This window comes from Zootermopsis nevadensis, unplaced genomic scaffold (genome assembly GCF_977971745.1).
Source record: "Zootermopsis nevadensis isolate Lab colony 2312 unplaced genomic scaffold, Znev_1.0 Znev_ptg000028l, whole genome shotgun sequence".
NCBI classification, from domain to species: Eukaryota; Metazoa; Arthropoda; class Insecta; order Blattodea; family Termopsidae; genus Zootermopsis; species Zootermopsis nevadensis.
The window spans coordinates 14,666,283-14,689,384 of record NW_028259160.1 but is presented as its reverse complement, the minus strand read 5'-3'; the positions used below and the strand labels follow the sequence as shown (position 1 = coordinate 14,689,384).

The window sequence follows — 23,102 nt, the reverse complement described above, 5'->3', positions numbered from 1 at the left end:
AACCACTGAGAGTTAGACTCTCCAGAGCTGGGCCTTATCCGCAAAGCCTAGTGGATTACTCTCAAAACAGTAAACACAACGACTACGCGACTATCAAGACTCCGTTCCATGGAATTATTTCTTCATAGGGAAGGATTTTGTAACATTCAACTTTATAAAACTACACTTACAAGGTAAGGACCTTCCTTTGATGTTGAAAGGAATGCTGTTCATATCTCAGGATCCTCGAAGTCCCAGGACGGGGCAGTATCAATCCAACATGAAGTGGGCGAAAAATGGCTTCCTTTAGAGACGTGCATTAAAAAGGTAAATGAACTGAAGAGGATATAGTGTAGGAGAACTCTGGCTACAAAGTCAATGCTTGCAACTGGACTCCGTTTTCAACCAGTTCTAAGACGAGAAATCAACCCAGAACCTTCCGAAAGTGAATTACGGTCGAAACAGTTCCATTCGCGAGAGAAGCTTTAATAGCTTACAAGGAAAATGAATAACTGTGAAAAGCGTCGGTTCAAATTTGGAGGAACGTGAGCTGATTTATTTCCAAAGCGGAGCGTTGTACTTTTACTTCGTAAGCAGGCATGAAAAGACTTCGTACTAAAATAAGGTGGGCGTTGTCAAGGAGAAATTCACGTATTGAGCTGCCTTTCACTGAGAAGTGTTGCTGACACTGTTTACACCAATCTGGGCTTACGAAAATAAAATACGTTTTCAGTTCTACTGCGTCTGAATCCAAAGTCGTTCAGAAAATACACCCGAAAACCAACTCCGGTACAGTTTATTCAACGCTGTATCATATTTTCTGTTTGGAAAATGTTTTATCTTTCATCAAACGTTACACTTTTCCAGGGTAATACATTTCTACAATGACCAAACCACTTCACATGGTCATACCTAGTAAAAAATTAAAGACAAATTTATTTTGCATTTGAATAAAATAAAAACACAGCAGTCAGACATATCTGATTTCTGTCCCTCATCGGTCTGCTTTCCAGTGCATCTTGACCACAGCTCCACGTTTCCTTATTCCATCAGAACGAAGCAATTTCGTTTGAGCCTTAAACCACTCCTGCACAACGTTTTTCCATGACAGATGTTCGTTTTGGTTTCAGAATCGTTTGTCTGGCTCATAAATGATCACCACGATCACAGCCCGTTCTCCGAATCTGTTAGTCAATAAATTCCCCGTCTTTCACGGAATCCTGCCGGTAACCATTTTACGAGATCCACCCACCCATGCCTGTTTCATCCCCCTTAATTGAACTGTCCTCGTAATATCAGCAGAGTTCTAAAGCTTAATAAAAATTCCCTACGTCAAAATCGAAGGTCAACTCGGTTATCAGTAACCAATGGTAAAGAAGAACAAACTAGGAGGTGAAAAGTTTAATTAATTTCCTCCTCGAAATATGGGGAGGAAAGGTAAAATGTGCGATGTGGAAAAATACACCTATAGGTCAATCTGTTATGAGGATAGACAAAAGTATGTCTGCGAACGGTCACGTCAGCAACTGATGTTCGGTCAAAGCTTGCTTACGATTTATGGTTCATATGCATGAGACAGGCTTACAAATATGGCAAAATGCTTACGAAATATGTTAATTGTCCCTTAATCGTAACACGCGGTGATTTAAGCGCGCAGGATTTTTTAAAACATACAGTGCTTGTTTTGAAATAGAACATCTCCCAGTTGCCCTCACCCAAGAAAGGTAGGCGACCCCTGGTCTATTATTATATATATGGGCCAAGTATGAAAAAAATTCTAGACCTACTAACCAATCTTCAGAGCACACAAATTTAGACAACACTTCTAAATAAATAAATAAATAAAATTCATTCAAATTAAGCAATTTATCAGTAGTCACTCTACAACAGCACGTAGAAGCAGGTAATAGATCCAATAATAATTTAGAACAAATCCATGTCTTAAAAATAAACCACTTTTCAGTACAAACTCAGAAGACAGCATCCAAGTACGAAAGCGGAAGGACACACACAGATGGCACAGCCTCAGTGCAGATGTTCACGATGAACCATTTAAAAGTGCAATCTGCTGGGGTAGGGGGCGCACTCCTGGAACCCCCCCCCCCCCCCATCGAATTCGGGGGACAATAGCATCCGTTCCTCGACCAAAAGAGGAGTTTCATGAAATATCCCTCTGCCCATTTGTCCTTTCGATGGCCGTGTTATACCACGATTAACTGAAAGAACACGTCGCACGAAGGTAATAAAGCTTAAAGTAAACTTAAAACCGACGAAAAGTAACACGACGTACCAACAGTACAGGTATTTTCTCAGCTGGTCAAAGAAGTTTTGCTTTTATGAAACCCTTGACCGTGTGAACAAAGACCTGAAACTTGAACATATCTTGAGCCAGATTAATCCATTCTAGACCTACAAACCTTTTAAAGATACTGTATCTGTATCTTAACGGCGGTCTATCTTTGAGATCTACTGACCAACATTTTGTACGCATTTTTGAATACTCGCATCCTCCTTCAGCTATTCGGCTTAAATAATGACAGTGAAGGAAAACAGATTACAAATCCCGTCATTACATAATTTTCTTCATCCCCGAATTATTAGTTCTCATAAGTCAAACTGTTCTTAACAGTACTTCTCGTCAAACTCCGTGAATCTACAAACATCGATATGAAACAGGTAAAATTATTTTTTCCGCTCGTTCATCTTCAGCTTTTATACAGAACAAGGGGGGGATAAAGAGTTATAAATTACTCTTATGTCCGTCATTTGGGCGTACAGCGTACACCTGGTGAACTGCACGGTACAAACTAAAATCACGTATCGATTCAAACTGTCAGAAGACAAACTATTTAGCCCACTTCCATCTATAAATAAGGTCCGTTAGTAGCCTTCGGTTCAGTTTCGTCAATTCTCAGTATCTCTAAGAACATCCCAGATCGTTTCAAAATTCCCCCATCCCATCCCCTCCCAAACAATTATCCAGGGGCACTCAAAAGGTAAATGCTCATTTTTTACGAAGCTCTCATGTCAATAGAATATAATTCATAGTCGCAACAGGGTTTATCAGTATCATGCTGCCAGTTACGTGTGCATGGTTACAAAATGTTCTGTACGCACATGTGACAGATCTAAACATTCTGAGTCTATGATGGGCTGACGCCGTGTACTTTGTAGGTAGTTAACAGCATTTCAGAGGGACGTATCGTCACCGTTTTCAGGGTTTAACTGACTTATTTATATTCAAATGTACCAATAATTTAAAATAAATCACAGACAGTCCAAATGAATAACATTTAACTGAAAATTATGTTTGTTTTATAACCTAACCTAACCTAACTTCATACACCTGAGACATTACAGAGACGCTAACAGTCGCTCAGCTGGTCATCTTGTTCACATCCTATTTCTTAAAGAGTCTGCTGTACCTAGATATTCCAGATGGCTTCTTCCGTTCAGCTTTTCGACCAGCATTTTATAAATATTTCTCATTATCCCCATGCGTGTTACAAGTCCATTCCGTCTCATTCTTCCTGACGTCGGTAAACTTCTACCAGATGACACGTCACAAAACTCAACCGTGCACGTTCAGAAGAAACTACACCAGCGTGTAATGTATTTTCATTAATCCATGTCCTATGCAAATTATGTAGACTCGTGAGTAACTTCAATCACATTCTCCTTTGGAATTGAAATTCTTCACGAAATGAACTCGGTTCGCATTCTTGGCACATCGCGCTGCCACCAAAAACTAGCCTAGCCGATGTAACCCTGAAACCTCGTAAGAAGCTCATCATTTATAACCGGAGGCCCATGACCGATTAATTTATCTGCTGTGGAGATAACATCGAGAAAAAATTATGAACAAAATGTACGTAATTGAGAATAGTAATATTCCTCCATCATTAAGACACGTTTTACCGCGTTTCTATACAATCGGGCACAGAAACAGATCCCGTCCCTTGCTATGGTCATTATTCCTTCATTATAGAACGAATAAATAAGTTTTTCACAGAACTTACCTCCTACTTGTATGAATTCTGTGAGAATTTGGCCAATACCGGATGATTTATATTTTGTTTCTACTTTTCAACAGAATTTTCAACCTCAAAGTAACTAGGCTCATGTACTAAAATGACCCACATACATGTATTTCAGTACGTCCAACATAACGAGTAGTTCAACACCATCAATCTAGCTTGAATTCTGTAACCACTGCAATTTTGTCTGATTCATCTGAACCACGAACTTTGAACACCACTCGTCCGTCAGCTGTGTATCGCCTCAACTCGTAACAGTTTACACTACCATTGGCGGAAGTTTTGACATTTTCTCAAACACTTTAAAGGTACTACTGATGTTCGTGTTATTATCCACTATAAACCGATATTAAAACACAGTGAACTTTGACTGATGCGATATGAAATGCACGTGAACAGAAAATCACTGATAAAACTCAATAACGATCAAGCCTGAAGTCGGCTGTCTCCCGGAATGTCGCGCCGTATAGTAGAAGTTTCGGAGGTGCTTGCTGCCTTCATCATCAGGACCTGATAATGGATCACCTCGTAATTTGTAGGCTACTCGTCACCAAACATCATCAGTGTTCCACACACAAAAAACAATTAATCGAAACATGGGAGGATGGTATTAAATTCGTCGAATATACAGAATGTTTAGGTGTGGCCTGCATTCAATTAGCTTAATATGAGACCCAGTGGCGGGCTCTTGAGAACATGTTCACAATATCACAATAGCTTCGTTCCATATTCTTCCAATTTCATAATTCACATACGTTATGCGGTTGTAAAGAAGCCGTTAACCTTTCATTCAGTGTCATGAACAAGATCTCTAACAAAGAGTGGCCACCTGCTATGAATACCTTCGGTACTTAACATTGCCGAAGAAAGCATCCTGTCGTCTTCCTTACAGCTCATGATACACCATCGTGAGAGGGGGAGTTACTTAGAGACAAATGACGACACGTAGGATTTGAGGATCTGACGGCGGTGAGTACCAAGATGGCTGCCTTCTGGTTTATAGCGCCGTGTGGTCTGGTAGAAGTTTATCAGCGTTTCAGAAATCCATTATCAGGGCGATGATCGCCTTGAAGATGGAGGCAGCAAGAACCTCTGAAACGCTTGTAAACTTCTACCAGACCACAAGGCGCAATAATCATTGAAAGAACGACATAATTCACATTTAAATACGCCTAAGAAACGAGGAACTACATGATTGACACATTCTTGATTTATTTAACGATGCATACAGAACGTTCCAGCGAACCATCCACTCGTGGCAGGGTCTTCCATGAAAATTTGAGTTACTCAGTCAAGAAATATCCTACTTTCTTGAAAATACAATTCTATATTGCTTGATCTTCAAGTTTTTAGATGGGATGAAAACAGAGAAAATATCCCGACTTTAATAATTCGCTCAAACTCAGAAACAAACTACAGGCGATTTATAGTTACATATATTATATGATAAAATTACCATTATTTCCTCGATTTTAAGCCTCACTTTTCTCCCATTTTAAAATTTCCGAAATCGGGGGTACGTCTCACATTTGATGGCGACCAAGAATCTATGTAGCATCTTCATTACCAAATCAATCGATAACATCTCAAAGTCGAGAAAAAGCAGCATTAATATTGCTACCAGCAAATCATAACCGCGTTTACGAACAGAGTGACGATGGTAAGGAGGCTTGTTAAAAAAAATGCTGTACAGTCTGGTGCACGCAGATTGCATCATCCCAAACCTGATCTCAGCCGCGCGCCATTCAGCTCCTTCTCCCCCCCCCCCCCCCTCCCACCACCCGTGCAGCCATTTTTGGTCATCGCTTGTAGCGGCCGGCAGCTTGGAGTAACCCAATGCTGACACTCGCGTGTGCGCGGCAGATCCTCTGGGATGCTGAGGAACCGCGCGTACAGTTCGCACGAAAACATCGAGACGGCGAGGAAAGTAGCACAATCTCAACACTTCCAACACCGCGCTCTGACAATATCTCACTTTCCGTCGGGACGAGAAACCAAACCAACGCCGAAATTACAGTTTCGGATATTTTCATGTTTCGATTTTTTGAACAGGGGACAGGAAAATAAAATATTCCGAATTGAAAGGTAGCAAATACTCGCCTACTTACCTGCTCTTAATAAATAATAATTTTAATTATCTTATTTAAATACATTGTGATTTGACGGAATAACCAAATAATTTAATTTTAAATTAATAAGTCACAATATGACGCAACTACACTATCTTAGAAATTCGTGAATGTTTATCGTTCAGAAACAATTTAGCTCTACCACATTTTCGATATCTATGTTCACGAACGTACGTCTTCATAAATTTCTAAATTATAAAAACGATCCTTTCAGAATTTCAATCGGCATTATCACCTCTTAGAAGCTAACTCAGTTTCTTTTAACTTACGTAAGGTTTTACCCAATAGTGACGTTGATAATTTTCATAAATCCAGCCACAAGTTGATTCATACAAATTCGGTACCGTTAGGGTCTTAGAACGAAAGTTACTTGCCACAAGTTGTAGTACAGTCAGCATAAGTGTGTCGGAATCCCGACTGTTTGCCTCATACTTCATAGAGTCAGAAATTCCAAATGAAAAAATGACACCTAGGTGAGATTTCAGATTCTAACGGCGGCGAGCATGAAGATGACTGTCTACTAAGTTGTTGAGTCGAGTAGTGTGGTAGAGTACTCATCGCCCTGATAACAGAAGCAGTAAGCACCTCAGAAACGTTTACCAAACTACAGTAATCAATCCCTACAGAGACACAGCCATCTTCCAATCGCATGCATTCATTCCATACTGAGGTGGTTCAGAAGGCTTACTTTATTATGGAAATTATATGCAAAAATACGTGACCGTCTCTGTCCATTACAGCAATGCTTAAGAATTTCACGCACAGTAAGAAATCAAACGTGTCCGATGCATTTCCTGGGCAATTTATAAGCTGTTACTCATGAGCTGAAATACGTTATAAATACGTGTGGGACCGTCCACAAACGCACACTACCACGCATGTCACAGATGACGTTTCATTTACATAAACAGTTTCTCCTGTTCGCTTACCCCGCACAGAGAAACTTTTGTATCCAAGATATCTTTTCCCCGCGTTTCTTGTCCTCAAATTCTGCCCCAACTTCAGTGACTTGAATTCATCTTGTCTACTGACCCCGCAGTTCCTGGTCAGACCTCTGAAAATCTGGGAGATCGGCACATGCCATTCGAGTGAGGCAGCAATTCCTATAAAAGAGAGTTCTTAACCCTTTCCGACGTTTCAGCGTCTTCAAAAACGTATTCATATAACGTCACTCCACTTTATACAAGGATCTTTACTGCTGTTAACAATACGAACATTTCTGCAGATTCAAGTTTTCGGTGTTAAGCGAGTTGTAACAACAAATTTATTTCATGAGGGAGAATGTCTACACAAAAAATTGTTTGCCTCTTATAGGAACCAGTCAGTATAGTGACTAGCTACGGGCTGGACGACCGGGGTTCGATCCCCAACGGGGGCAGAGGATTTTTCCTCTAGCCTCTGGGGCCCACCCAGCCTCCTCTACAATGGGTACCGGGGTCCTTTCCCGGGGGTAAAGCCGGCCGGGGCGTGATGCTAACCACTCACCCCCATCTAGTGCCGAGGTCAAGGAAGAGAGGAGCTATACCTCCTCTCACCCCAAACGCCTACATGGCGCATATCGGGACAAACTTTACTTTTACTATATAGAAGCATAAATTACTTTTCTTGTATTACGTCAAGCATATAATGTGTCAAAAAAACCCACGAAGGGCAGTATTTTGAAAATGACAATAAATTAATCGATCCGTGCTTTAATGTAAATTAACCGTTATACCTGACATATTCGAAATTTAGTTCGGCCAACAACTTCTTGTGGTGAGGACACTAAATTTTACCGAACTCAGTGAAGTGGTTTCAGATATGAAACACGCGACCACACGTTCATCTACGAAAAGAAAGCACCATCAACACCTTCATTTTAAAATTGATCACTTACAGACAGCGTGGTAACAGTACGATCATATCAGTACTTTCATTTCTGCAGTGTAAGGTACGCGGGAACAAAAAGGTTTAGTAAAAAGTAACGGTGTTGAAACGCGAAAAATAATATCGCTTTTTAGAATACTTGTATCGATTTACTGGAGCATGGACTGACTCTGCAATTTGTCCGTTTCCTGACTTCTTCAGTCTTGGACAACGCTTCTAGCCGACAGCGACACCCACCCAGCCTCAGGAGGCTCATATTCCGGAGGTAAAGTTTACCATTCAACTCTCTCCTCTCCAGGTTAAGAATAGGTTAGTTAAGCTTTACCTGAACCCTCCATACGTACACGGCAACTCCATTTGTTCGACGTTTTGTCAATTGCAAAGGTCACACGAGAAGATAACTGCAAATGACGAATTGATAAGGACGTTGGAGGAATCGGTTACTGCCTATTTGAAGATACTATTTTAAAACTTTTGACGAATGAGTGAAAGAAACCACGAAAGCTGATAAAACACACTTTGATGTTGGTCAGTACGGAACAAGGAGGTGTTCGAATAATGAATGACAACATTCACGAACTTGCTTCTATTCCTCAAGCCACTCTTGTCATATTGTAGCTCTCTGACGTTTGTGAACGGCCTTTGAACTTACAATTACATGCACCGTCTGACCTTCTGAACAGAAATGATGCTGCATTTATCTCCTACGTTAACACAGATACCCGATTAATTTTCAGATCTTGATCCACAATCACTTGGACTCTGCCAAAGTCTTCTTGCACATCGTCATTTCGCCATCCCAAGACGTGTTACGAACGCGAGCGACCGATCTGTCACAGAGCGAGATTGATGGATGTACATCCTCAGCGTCCGACAAACTTCACATGGAGTAAATCACTCGACCATTTCAGAACGCAAATGCAGTTTTTAACTTGTATTACGTTTCCACGTCTGACTTTACCGATAAAATTATACACAAATCATGCCAGAATGTGACTATAGAAAGGCAATCTGTAAGAAGTAGCATGCCACTCAAAACTTCAAATGACGGGAGTCCTGGGAAGCGTACCCTTATTTGATACAGGGTGGGACTTGAAGCTGACAACTCGCCCCCAACCAGATTTTAAACCCTGCAGCCGATTTCAACTCACCACACGTCTTGGTGACGTGGTGCTTAGAATCAGGGACTACTTTGCCTTTTACCATTACCTTATCTTCAATGTTCATGGGTTAATCAGTGTCGTGGGCCACAGAACTACGTACGAGACATCTGCCCACTGTGTCCATAATCTAAAGAGTCAGGCGTTCGTTTCTTAAACCCTGCCAAGGGCTCTAAAACTGCTGAGCTGCAACATGAAATCAACGAGACGATATCGAAGAGCAGACAAGTTGAGATACTGACCCCGTTACCAACAAGTTCCCACGTAATAAAACGAGATGTGCTCATTTCCCTCACCTGACAGCACAAACGGCTCCAATGGCACTCTTCATATGCAATGCGCATCATCGGCTTCTGTCGCAATTTAAAGGATGGCAACAATTTCAAATTCAAATGTCATTTAAAACGAAATGAAACTTCGCCAATCCATTAAACATTCCATGCAAGTAGTCGGAATACTGGACAAATAAGGGCTAACCAGACGTTCATTGCCGCAGTCACAAAATCCCGGGCATGGGACAATCGGGAGCCGATTATATGCAATTCACACCATCACGCTCCATGCTACATGACATGCTCATCTCATGCTCCCTGGTTTGATGACTCTCACGACATTTGGTAGAGATTACTAATTATGAAGCCCCTTGTTATGTGGGCTGCCTCCTCTCCCTTATATCATAAAGTTTTAACTTTAATATATTACTCAGTTATATTATACGTGGCCTTGCAAATCCACTGGCAGAATAAAAAACAGAGTGTGCTTACACTGCCGAGGGAAAATTTTGGATTTCCGAAAAAAGGAAGCAACTATATGATGAATAAAACGCCACACGGAGCTTCGGAACTTCTAGTTACAATAATTAAATCAAGGAAGATGAGGTGGTGGTACATGTGCCGCCTTGGGGAAAATAAAATTTGGATACAGATCGTAAAGTGTGACGGAAAACACAGCGCAGATGTAGGGATATTAAGGCAGATCTTTAGACGAATCGGTCTTCAAAGAGCGGTGGACTGGATTCAGCTGACTCAGGGCAGGGTCCAAAAGATTTTCAAACGCGGTAATGAAAAGACAGGGTTCCAAAAAAAGTAGGAAATATGTTTTCAATCTGGGGAACCTTCCAAGTAGCACCCCGTAACATCCAGTTATTTATTTCTGAGTTAAAAGTTAACACGCCACGACGGCATAGAAGGCTACGAAGTAACGTTCCTTAGATTCTTTGCCTGTGCATCATGTATGGACACAAAGGTGCACGTTTCGCAAAAACACGTACGATTTCAAACATTAACGTTCCCGTGGTACTCATTTTAAAATGCAATACAGCTGACGATTAGGTTATTAGATCGCTAGATTGCATTTAACTCACTATAAGACGTCTAGGTGGGTCCCAGAGCTATTGTGGATGTGGGACTGGCGAACAGAACAATTCCAACGCCCCTATCCGGAAAACAATAATTCGGTAACCAATCGCATTACTGACAGCTGTCACGACTCACGTGTGCGTAATATAAATCAATCACACAAATTATAAGACCGGTCCTTTCACCTTGCAGCAACACGCCTTAACGCCAATGAAGCCGGTGTACAGACAACATCCGGGTTCGAATTTTAGCCTCATTATCAGCTGTCCCGACAAACGACTCTCGTGGTTTTATTCAGGCAAGTGTGAGCACAGCCCATTCCATCTAACTCTCCTCTATACAACTCGGGCAACTGGCACAACTTTGCTGAACAGCCTAAGAATTAGTAGACTAGTAACAGCAACGTTTTTGTCAGACTTCCGCAACACGAATATTGGAAATGACGAAAACAGAACTCGACAATTCTTCAGGGCACACACGCTGGTTCTTGATATGAAGATCGAAGGGCAGCAAGATCAAAGCAAAACTATGCTTGGTCCTGAAGGGATCGATATGATGACTAAAGCATGAGTCACAGCATCCCGATTGTCGTATCAAACACGAGTACTTGAAAAATCAAGCAGAGGGGCTCCACGAGAACCCTACACCCCATTCTGCTCAACGGCGCTGCTAGATCACGGAATTCACACATGAGCACAACGTACAATGGGCGAAACAAAGAATGTGAACACACGTTGGTAATGAACCACAATCTACGTGTGACGCAGTCTAGAGGCACAGGGGGGGGGGGGGGGGGACAATATGAAATACCTCAAGGTTACTGTTTATCTGTGTCTAGCTTGATAAATTCCTTTAAAATATTTGTGACCCAACTTCCAAGGTGAACTTTCACAACACGAACATACTCTTCGTCTAGCAGTCGAGCCCAAATACAAACTGAGAACGTGATATCCAACATGAAACAGGCATGAATGGAAGCTCAAACGTGTCACATGCCAAAAGACGCTTCTGCTTAAAAGGGCGTCCTTTGCAAAGGGACAGTTCTGCAGCCAAAATGGGAACCCCATGTATGACAAAGAATATCAACAAAATGTACCATTCAAAGGCACAGAGATATCACACTTCGAACTACGATATCTACTACCGAACGCCCATGTTAAGTACCCTCGTTTCATATTCGGGTGTCCCGAGTTCAAACCTCGGCTCAAGACCGGCTAACCAGAGCGTTTTCGCCAGTCCCTCCAGGCACATGATACAATAGCATCTAAAAATAGGTCACAACCGTTTTATTCAATTACCCGAAATAACATGACCTATGCGTTAAAGTGTTGTTAAATAACCCACAAAACAAAATTGGGGTATTTTTCGAACGGCTGAATACATCGTCCGAGGAAGCAGAAAAAGCTTTCCATTTACAGCTTAATAAGTTTGTTATTGCCTTCTTTATGGCTCGACTATGGTAATAATGATCCTGGTTAGAGCCACAATCTTGAATACCATGTGGGGCACACAGGTTCGTGTCTGCGTTTTACAACACAAAATATTTCAGACACCTCATACGCTTCTGGATATTTCCTCCAGGTAACTGCCATGAAGACACCTTGGAAAATGGAGGTACGGCCTATAACCAGTTGCTGACTGACTGAGCTATCCTGAATCCTAATCGACGACATGTACTCGTATTTGTGTCCCAAAAATCTCAAACAATCTGTGCTGAAAGCAAAAGCGACTGTACGTCGAGCAACGTCACCAGTCGGCGATGTGTGACGCTACAGGCGCCTACCGAGAAGTACCCAAAAATAGGGAGAAAGAAGCATAGAACCACTGGTCGCTCACGACTGAGATTACAAGTCAGCTTTATCTGCTGCATACCTCAGTATACAGACGCTGCGAGCCCTCCCACTTCATGCTATTCACACTCTTATTGTGATAAGTAATATTCCTCGACCAGAAGGTAGTTCCTTAGTAACGTGAACCATTGTCAGAATGAGGAACACGAGATTCAGGTGATTTTCCAGCTGCAACTTTGTCGAAAGAAATTACGATTCCATACATTAAGAATAAAGGTTAAAATCTGTACGAGTTCTATTCAACAGAACTGAAGTCTTAATGCTGTAATCTAAAGCACACATATTTTCCAAATTCGTCAATTGGTACTTTGCATGCAACAATGGCTTTGTTTATTTACTCCACACACAAATTTATTGATTCCTAACTGCACTATAGATTCTTAGCACAGAGTAATAAATTATCTTTCCAAATGCGTTGTTATTCAACATGCGAAAAAATGTTCCAATAAATTTCACATAACGTAACAAGTTCTACATTTTCGTCCATTTACTACTTTCAAAGAAAGAGTGATTCCTAAAAAATCTTTATAAATTTCAATTTTGGCTCTACGTATGTACAGTAGAAGTTCATATGCACCAAAATTAAATTCTCTACTTAAATTTTTAAAATCTACTAGGGCAGAACGCTCCTTTCGGAGCTCCTCGGAGGGGTTGGTCAAGTTTTTAAAAAGAAACGAACCCCTTCGGGGGGGGGGGGGGGGAGGGGGTTGCGTTTTAAAATCTTGTATAAGAAACTAAACTAAACTAAACCCCCCGAATGGAGGGTTAAAACACTTGACCAACCCCCTTTCGGGGGAGCTTAATCAAGTGTTTAAAAAGCAACCAACCCCCTTTCGGGGGGGTTGGTTGCGTTTTAAAATCTTGAGTAAGACACTAAACTCGGCATTGTTGTGTTGTACTCGGCATTGTTGTGTTGTACTCGGCATTGTTGTGTTGTACTCGGCATTGTTGTGTTGTACTCGGCATTGTCGTGTTCCACAACAATGCCGAGTTTGTTTATATTGTTGATGACGTAATTTATTGACGACAACGAGGAATCACAAATTTTTATAATATATAGATTCCACTGAAAAATGTAGTGTAGTTTATGCAATGAAACAGACAAATGGATAGACTTTACGTCCCCATTAATTACTAACTTTATACACACACTATGAATTTACTGCACTGACCATATGCTGCATCGCAAAATCATGCAAATTTTATAACATGGCCACTATCTTTTCAACCCACACACTTATTAATAACACCTGAAAATATAGGGCAAACAGGCATGTCAGCTGTTGCAGGAAGACAAATATAAAGTTTGTTCTCTTAAGAGGTCAGTGAAATAGGAAAGAATTTTTTCATTACAGCAAATTAATGGAATAAATAACTACGTTGTACTTCAGGGTTGTGATGCAGTGTACAATTGCATCTACCTAGAAATCTACACAGCATCAAAACCCATAACAAAAATGTCATTCTCACAACCATGAGAACCTCAAATGTCACATAATACAACAAAATTAATACACAGATGTATTATACTACACTTAAATTTGTTCTTTGCGAATATAAACAAGCTTAGTCAATTTACATATCCACATTTTATTTGATAAGTACAAAATGTACATACTTAACAATCAAATTCTGTATGGCAAGATAAAGCTGGGTATAAGCTAATTACCTATGAATATGATATCAGTTACAGAAGTGCCAAAGGAGAACCTGATTCAGCAGCCTCTCTCCTTATCTTTAAAACATACTAAACTGAAACTTAGGAGGTTCTTAAGGCCATAAACATATTACTGCATTCAATATCTTCTTGTGCAATCAGGTTCTGAACCCTGATGATTGGGACAGAGGTGGTTCCCAGAATGATGGTTGTTTCGTGTAACCAACTGACGTAGCTGAGTGCCCAAAAACATTTTACTAAGTTTAGTCGCCACAAAGCCTACAAATCATATATTACTGCATTACAACTTGGAAGACCATAATTGAAACTGTTGCATTATAATTCCGTAGTGTTTAACCAACACATGATAACTCCATAATTGGTCCTGAGATAAGTATGATTAATGACTGAATCTTAGGTGCTCTTTTGTTTGGTCTGTGATAAGTGCAACTCACAAAACTGCTACCAGGAGAATGGACTGTCTGATAATTACAGAAATGAAACAAGCACTGAATTTTAATGATGCTGCCCTGTAAACGTGTCATTTTGGAGCTACCATGTTTTGACCAAAACCTGCAGAATTACAATTAAATGCCTTGAGAATTTAAGACTTGACAATTAAAACATTTCACTTAAAGTCTGCTTCAATCAATTAACTGTATTTGACCATTGGAAGGGTGCACATTACGGGAACTGCTAATGGGAGACATTGTAACTATCATGGTTCCTGCAAACCAAAGGGTTGCTATGGGACTTCGGCTCACAATGTCAACGGTACATGGGAGAAAACATTTCTGAAGATCAAAAATTTGGTTGATCCTATAAAAGTTACAACTTCCCATTATAATATCATGTTATATCAAGGTTCCCAATTGTGACAACACGTTTACTGACATTAACATTTCCTTCTATTTGATGTAAACAAGCCACGACTTATACGTAGTGACAAACAACTGAAAAGAACAAAAAGATGAAGCCTTGTAACCAGGCATCATACATATATTTCTTCTTGCATAAATAGTGTCAAAATATCAGATTGAACACTTCGCGAGGTGTTACACCCCTTTGAGCTTTCACTACGTACCTTCTTCTGCTGTTTCTCCCATGCTGGGTCAAGTAGTCCCTCTCGTTCCCATTCTTCTTCGGGTTCCATGTAACCATCCCCATATTGATCTATATTATTCATAGCGTGATCGGTCATCGTTAATTCAGTTTACTGATTCTCGGTGATCGAAAAGTCCCTTCCACGGCAGAAAATCGAGGCAGGGCGTCACACCACCTCACGCACCGTACACAAACCCTCCTACAGGGTTCGCTACAACAATCCCCCCTCGGCTATCGTGCTCGATGAGGCTAAAATGGGGAACCCACGTGACCAAAACTTTTAATTTGAACGTTCAACAAGTAAATGATAATGCAAACCTTCTAATATAGGTTAAAATTGTTATATTAAATATATATACTTACAGTACTTAAAATTCCTACTTAAAAATACTCCGCTGTAGAACCTTGAAAAGGACATTGGTCATGCCTAGTAACCTGGCAAATACAACGAATTAACCATATTTCAACTCTTCCACCATTGGTCATATGGAATGTATGTAATCCGAGATCGAAGATGGCTGGTGCTACAAGTAGGTTAAGATAAAGATGTAATATTTTATGAATGAAAACTAGCAAATCCTCTATGCGTTTCATGAAAAATGTAGAGCAATAACGCCAATTCATTGTTTCAATTATCCATGACGTCTTTACATTGAAGAGATACCCTGGTTGTGTTGTCATCCAACTTTTTTGTGATGCTGGAGAATAAGATTTAATTAAGATTGAAATAATGAACTGCTGCAGATTTGTTTGCAGTCATGAGTTAGGAGTGAAAATAGTGCATTTTTTTATTACAGGTACATGGATTAAATTCTTTACGGATGCTGGAATACCAGCAGGAATAGCAGCTTCCTATGCTTTGTCGTTTTCTAATAACCGTATTCGAATGGATATGTTGCTGGATCTCAATAAAGAGTATTTAAAAGATATGGGAATAACTTTAATGGGAGATGTGATTGGTATCCTCCGGCACTCCAAACATGTTTATGAGCAGGTATATAGTCATAATTTCTCATATTTACATATGAATGTAATTTTTCAATTTTGTGAAGAACCCAACAGTATTCTTGAAACATGGCAGTGGTAACAGCAAGAAAATCTTTAGAACCCGGCACCCAAGATATCAGAATTTTAAAAAAGCAGCCTAGTGCCTTGTAAGAACAAAACAGGCAGTGCTTACATATGTTCCTACCACCTGGTTCATATATTTTAATTTTGCCTTTGTTTTTATTATGTTTAATTGTAATGCCCTTGTTCTCTTAAATCTTCCATGTTAAGTGTTTTCATTACATTACCTGTAGATAAGGAGACTCATACCACTGTTAATTTTAATCATCTGAGGTTTACAAACCTCACATCCACTTAACTGATTGTTCTCCAAATGTTATATATGTTGACATTTGCTGTGTAATCCAGGATGTCCAAAGACAGATCTAACATGATCACTCTGAATCAGCATCAGTCTTTGGAACAACCTTACAGTATAATCTAATACATTTTGGATTTGTTGAAGAAATATGGAACATTTTCAAATGCAATAGAACATATTTTTTAAATTTGCTTGTTTACTCACAAAGGGATTTTCATACAGTAGTTTTCCAGTAACCAAGTAAAACAGCAGCTATTAAAAATGTAGTATTCCAATATATATTGAGAGAAAAAGAGAGAATATGTATATTTTTAATATTCTTTCCAGAATGCTCGAGATAAAGTTCTTGGAACTTCAGGCAATGTACAATCATCACAAAAATCAACTCGTAAGTTTTCCAGTAATTTGCGAAAATCATCACTGCCAGGTATAGGACTGTAGCAGTCAAGGTCACCGTCAGTGCTCCAATTGATAAGATTTCCAAAATTCCATACATTTATATATATATATATTTTCTCATATACTAACCTGTTTTGATAACAGATTGTTATTGTTGAACAGAATTTTATCTTACTTTTTAAACCATTGTTTTGATTTCTATTTCCGTTGCTATAAGTAAGAGGAAGTTGAAAGCGAATTGACTGTTTTTGTCTACCTGTAAAATTAAAAAAGTAAAGCTGTCCCACTTTACACTATGTAGGCGCTCTGGGTGAGAGACAGTATAGCTCCTACTCATTCCTAACCTCGGCACTAAATGGGGGTGAGTGGTCAGTGTCATGCCTCGGCCACACTTTACCCCCAGGAAAGGACCCCAGTACCCATTGGACAGGAGGTTGGGTGGGCCCCAGAGCCCATCTGGATGCAGAGGCTAGAGGAAGAATCCTCTGCCCGTCAGAGAACAAATCCTGCTTGTCCATTTCATAGGCTGGGCGGACCCCAGAGGCTATAGGAAAAATCCTCTGCCTGTCGGGGAACGAACCCTGGTTGTCCAGTCCGTAGCCAGTCACTGTATTGACTGAACTATAAAGCATAATTCTCTAAGGAAGAATGAAACTTTGAATGGAAGACTTCTAGTTAGTACACTGAGGATGTGCTACCAAGACACCTATCCAACCTTTATCTCTTATCCACACTCTTAATATAAGTACTGCAGTTGAATACATAATTTCTAAATATACAAGAGTGAAAAAATTAAAGATTTCAGTATAAAGGAATTAACACAAGACTAGTACTGTTTACATTTATACTACGTATCTTCAGCATCATCAGAGTGGTTTCACTGCTAAACATTCTGTCTTTTCTTGACATTGCATGTAGCATGTCTGGGATTAGCTAAAAAATTCTCACTTCTGTAATCATTAATACTATGTATTCAATATTAATGCCATCAGAATTATTAGTATTCTGATCAAAATCAGTATCTGCACTTATCTCATTTGCTTCATAACTAATTTTTATTTTACTCTTTAATGAAAATATTGAGGACCTCTTCATGCTATTTATAAATTAGCCCAATGATGACTAAACTGTAATATAAATTTGTTAATTTATAGCTGCTTCCAGAATGTTAGATCATTATGTAAGAAAAACTGATCCCAGTTCAAGTGATGGTGGGGGCAGTTGTGGTGATGATGATTATAATGATGCATCTACTCAGCAAAGTAAGTTAGCAACTCTTTATTCTATGACAAGTTTGCTCACTTACATAGAATGACCTGGATTGAACCTAACAAAGATTTTTCCTTTCCCATAAATCTGTTAATTCTTGAGATGTGAATTTAACTGGATTATCTTACAGCAGTGTTATTAGAAAAACAGAAAACTAGTGTTCCTAGTACTTCAGTTTCAAAAACAAAGAAGCAGACGCTGAAAACAAAACCTCAAGAAGAAGTACTGGCATCACCTGTAAAGAAAGTGCGCCGTGTACTGCCAGAACATGAAGGTCGCTACAAAATCACAATGCCATCTGGATCAACCCCACGTACACAGAGGATTTTAGCCAAACAGGGAATGTGTAAGTACTATTGTAAAAGAAATGGTAATGTCTTGAATGATTCACTAGACACAGTTCACAGGTGTTTGTTTTACAGTGACTCAGAAAAAGAAGACCGTGTTTGATAGGCTGGGAGATGGATCTGTTACAAGCACCACTGAAAGTGAAGTCCCAAGCATAACAATTACTGGACTGGGGTTAAATATTGTGAAACCTGCTAGCAGTTCATCAGAGAAGGTAACTGATACAACTTAATCAGAGCTTCTGAAACAAATTAAAAATCAAGATGCTTAACAAATAGTGTCACGGAACAGTACTTAAATTCAGACTTACAAAATAACAGTCCATCATCTTAAACTATTAAGTAAATAAGATCAATGTGATCGAATGGTGGGTTTATTTATGGTACTGACCAACACACATGAATTATATGTATTTCTCTGATAGTCATAAGTGCACTTTCCAGTCCTTTCTATCCCACCAAACAATAAGTTATGTAACATGTCCAGAACATCTCAGCACCTACTCAGTAAGCTTAAAGAAGGTAAGTATAGTGTAGAATAAGATAATGCGGATTTTTATTTCATGAAATTGTTCCAGTATATCACAGTGATACCCTTACAGCAATCATCAGTATTTTCACGCCTGGGTGAGAAATCTCAGGTGTCTTCTACATCAAACCAGGACTTTTCTGAAGACAAAACATACCTGGAGGACAGCCTAATCTCCAGAGAGACTGTCTTGCCCTATGCTGGAGTGTTCAAACAAGAACAAAGGAAGAAATCTATCAATAAAAATGAAATTCAAAAAAGTAAGAAATTTTTTAAGGAAGACTGTTAATGTTGTACTTTTGAGGAATAGAAAATATTCACCTTAGAAATTCAAACCTGCAGTCTCCAAATTACAATGCGAGATAAGTTAGAAAAGGAAATTCAATTTATAAGAATGGTATGTGATTGCTTACATCGGCTTGGTCATGAGAGTAGAATTGATGGCATGTTCCATTTTAGATACAATGCATAAAGGTATTAATTTATGAACTGGCTTCACAAGGTCATGTTGTGATACATTTCATTAATGCAATGTTTACTAATAATGAGCCTGGCCTACAGCCTTCATGAAAGGCATGAGAACTAACTCACAAGTCTGACTTACTCACCTTTTCAGGTGTCTCATCATAGCATATGCTACAGGTCAGCATCCCCAACACATAGTATCATAAAACTGCTTTGTTCTGGCAATGTGTAATAATAATTACTACACATTATCAGCTTACCAAATAATCCCTAGTTAAATAATACTAATAATAATTCAAATGCTCTGCAGTCCAGTACATAACCCCATATTATTATATTTCAGTTTCCATTCACTATAATTACCCACACTAAATAAATGCATGATATACCAGGCCACGCACTATCAAAATATAAGAATTCACCTTAATAACTTTGGCATTTTATGTCAAATTTAACTTTGCTTCTTGTTGATTTGGCTTTATTAGCAAATATGTATAGTAATATGTTCCTTTAATGAATCTATTAGAAGAAAATTATTTTACAAATTTGGCTTGCACATGAATTGATATTAATGCAGTATTTATGCTGTACATAAATTAATCACCTGATGATGAAATATGTGTCAACATGTTGCTGTTCACTTTGTAAATTAATAACGTACAAACAGTTCTTATGTAGATGGTAAATAAAAGTACTGTGTTATATACATGTATACAGAACAGAATGCTCCAATACTGATTCAAAATGACAAACCTGTAAGGTAATATGGGAATATTCTTTAATTGTGATCTATTTATGCAGTTAAAGTTCCCACAATGCAGGCTGATATTGAATCAGCCAGGCAGCTCATAACAGAGGACGGTCGAGTTGTATCCAAGACAGTCCAAGTGCAGGAACGACTTGGAGCTTTAGTACCTGAAGGCAGGAGTTTATTGCACAGTGTGAAATCTCCAGACAGTATGAAAGTGGTCAAGAAGATTATCAAAACTAACAAGACTACAGCAGGAATTCTCGGTGAGATATACATCCATCCAGCCAGCAACCAAGCTTGTATCTTTTATCCTGTGTCATCCTGACCTGATGTCCTCATATGTTCTGATTACCTTTCAAAGACTTGCTAAATGTTACATTTGTAAGTTTTCAATGGTAGATTCTAGTAAAATACCACACATAACCAAGTATGTGTGAATATAACAGATAAAATGTAATAATCAAAGGAGAGGTTTAAGTATTTTATGACATTGTTATGTACATAACTATTTAAAAACTGGTGACATTTGGAAACAAAATATTTCTAATTTACGCAGACATCTTAATTATAACAGTAACTTGTAGCTGCTGGCTTCTGTCTTATAGCAAATCCTACAAATGCCAGGAAACTAAGTGTTAAAGCAAGGCTTGGGAGCTCCGATTCAGAGGTCGGTCCAACTACAACTACAGAACCAGCTATTAGAAGAAAAAAGGTATGTGTGTGAGGACAGATATTCAGACTTCCTCAGCTCATTGATTCTGAAACTTCAGGATGTATGTATTGGTCAGTGGTGACAAAAAGCCAGGTATGCTAGGCAGTCAAAACAGGTAATTATATGCCATTCATATCACAAAGCAAGCGGTATGCTGAAATAAGAGCTTTTAAGTAAGGAAATGCCAGAAAAACAAATGTACTGGACAATACACAATTTCTTACTGAATGACAATTTTATCACAGTGGAAAGTCATCTTTACTGTTGTGTATTGCAGTGTCTAATTTCAGTAGCATAATAATTCACAAATGGAAAAATAACTTTATGAAAATGTTGTATGTACTGAAACCAAATATACATGAATGATGCACTGAATTCAGTTTACTGTGGTTAAAACTGTTTTTGTAAGTTTTGTGGATTGACATTAAATGTTTTGTTACAGATTATTTATGTGAAAAAGAATGATGAGAAGGTCACAAGTGTCACTGGCAAGGCACGGATGCTGAGTTTAAATACTGCAACAATGAAGAGTGTTACATTTGGTGGTGTAACCAAAAAAACATTCATGCCAAGAGAGGCCATTACTAGTAGTACAAATCATAATAGAGTCAGGTTATCAAATAATGTTACTAGCAGCATTGGTGCCTCTGGAATATGCAAAGGACCTGGTTCTATCACCATGAAGACTGGTGTGTTCAGTCGTCTTGGGTCATCAAACTAAGAAGCACAAGAAAGATCTGACATAATGAATTACTGACAAACTGGAGAAAGAAGTATCACGGTGACAAGACAGCTGGATGGATGTAATGTGCTGTAATTTAATGTGTAACCATGTATGGTCTCTGCTGAATAGCTTATAAAGTCTTTTACATTATATGATGTAACATATAACTTATCTTCCATCTTTTCCATATACAGTACCAAATTCACTCTTTGAAATTTGAGGTTCTCACTGCAGTGCAGATGTGGATTGTGATTATTACTTCTTTGAATTTAGCTATTACATGATCTTGTATACCCATGGCATTAACAAATACAGAAACAATAATAAATTCCAATATTATTGTTCTTTGAAGTCTGTGAACCTTAATGGGGATCATGGGTACCTTGCCATCCTGAAGTTGTTTTTGATTGCTTAATTGCAATAACAAATAATTTTAAAAAAAGGGCAGACTTGTAATTACAGAAAGTAAGATCTGCATATGCTTCATTTACAGCTTTCCCATAGCAATAGTTTACCTAGACTAGCACATTGAGAAATGTTTCTCTGTTTTACAGCTACATTTTCAATTTGTAAATGCTGACTTTAGATTAATAAAATGTATATGAGAATAACCAGAATATCCTTTAACTATTAAAGAACATCCACAAATTTTAAGAAATAGACCAAAAAATATAACACTACACGAAGTTCACTCAATAAATTATTATAACTACATACTTATTATCTGTACAAAATAGGTAATGCACACAGAGTGGAATGATGGCTACAGAAGATGTGAAGTACTGAAGGTCACACTGACATATTAGATTCTACAAAACTGACTCTAACATGCTAACTTCAGTCCAGATTGTAAATTTTGCACAGCTTTCTTTAAAGAAACCATATTCTTAAGTTTGTTTTGAGTGTATAGTGCCAAACACATTTCCCAGAGAGCTGCAGACCCACTTCCAATCTTCAAAATTTCAGAGCTACAGTCTAGGATGACTCCATTACCTCTAACAAACAGATTGGATCATGTAACACCAAATAGGACTTGAAGTTCTTAGAGTGACAGGTGTAAAGAGGGCTATCTTCTGGGTTGTTATGCCATGTAGTATGGCAGAAGTTTACAATAGTTTCAGAGGCAGCAAGTACCTATGAAACATTAGGTCACTGACCAGACTACACAGCATAACTCAGAAAACAAACATTTTAAACATGTAACAGTGTTCCATCTTCACCCACTCTGAGGGTTGTAAGGGATGAGGATGTTTCAAAACAGTGCTGGGGATATTTAAAAATACTGCATAAATTACCTCTCTGCTTGTACACCAAATCCTCATTCTTGACTCTGCTTTACATGGCCCCATTATAGATGCAAATCTCAGTGTTTGTATGATCGAAGATAAATGGAAAAT

General features: G+C 38.8%; 2 protein-coding genes across 7 annotated transcripts in view; one reads left to right on the top strand and one right to left on the bottom strand.

The window, feature by feature from the left end:
- Positions 1 to 15,387, bottom strand: part of Actn (alpha actinin) — a 37,438-nt gene extending 22,051 nt beyond the window's left edge. For 2 of the 3 annotated variants that reach the window (XM_087357675.1, XM_022070087.2), the window contains exon 1: positions 15,121 to 15,387. In XM_087357675.1, coding sequence (XP_087213801.1) covers positions 15,121 to 15,237 — 117 coding nt within the window. In that variant the 5' untranslated portion in view covers positions 15,238 to 15,387. The remainder of the gene's footprint in view (positions 1 to 15,120) is intronic. The other variant, XM_022070086.2, reaches the window with a different exon arrangement.
- A 139-nt stretch (positions 15,388 to 15,526) lies between these two features.
- Positions 15,527 to 22,316, top strand: LOC110832768 (uncharacterized protein C19orf47). Of its 4 annotated transcripts, none has more exons than XM_087357688.1 (10): positions 15,527 to 15,670; positions 15,938 to 16,134; positions 16,837 to 16,897; positions 18,063 to 18,170; positions 18,308 to 18,523; positions 18,600 to 18,739; positions 19,127 to 19,313; positions 20,320 to 20,532; positions 20,875 to 20,981; positions 21,424 to 22,316. In XM_087357688.1, exons 1-10 carry the CDS (start codon positions 15,655 to 15,657, stop codon positions 21,700 to 21,702), a joined length of 1,524 nt encoding a protein of 507 aa, XP_087213814.1. In that variant the 5' UTR covers positions 15,527 to 15,654; the 3' UTR covers positions 21,703 to 22,316. The 4 variants fall into 4 exon arrangements, with proteins under 4 accessions (XP_087213814.1, XP_087213813.1, XP_087213812.1 ...); XM_087357687.1 differs by having other exon boundaries at positions 19,103 to 19,313; XM_087357686.1 differs by having other exon boundaries at positions 16,837 to 16,936.
- The last annotated feature ends 786 nt before the right edge of the window (positions 22,317 to 23,102 follow it).

Bases quoted from the DNA above. Each gene is read 5' to 3' on its own strand.
- LOC110832768 (XM_087357685.1), top strand. The intron at 18,524-18,599 runs GTAAGTACTATT...TTTGTTTTACAG, and splicing joins TTTAGCCAAACAGGGAATGT to TGACTCAGAAAAAGAAGACC. The intron at 20,533-20,874 runs GTGAGATATACA...TCTGTCTTATAG, and splicing joins GACTACAGCAGGAATTCTCG to CAAATCCTACAAATGCCAGG.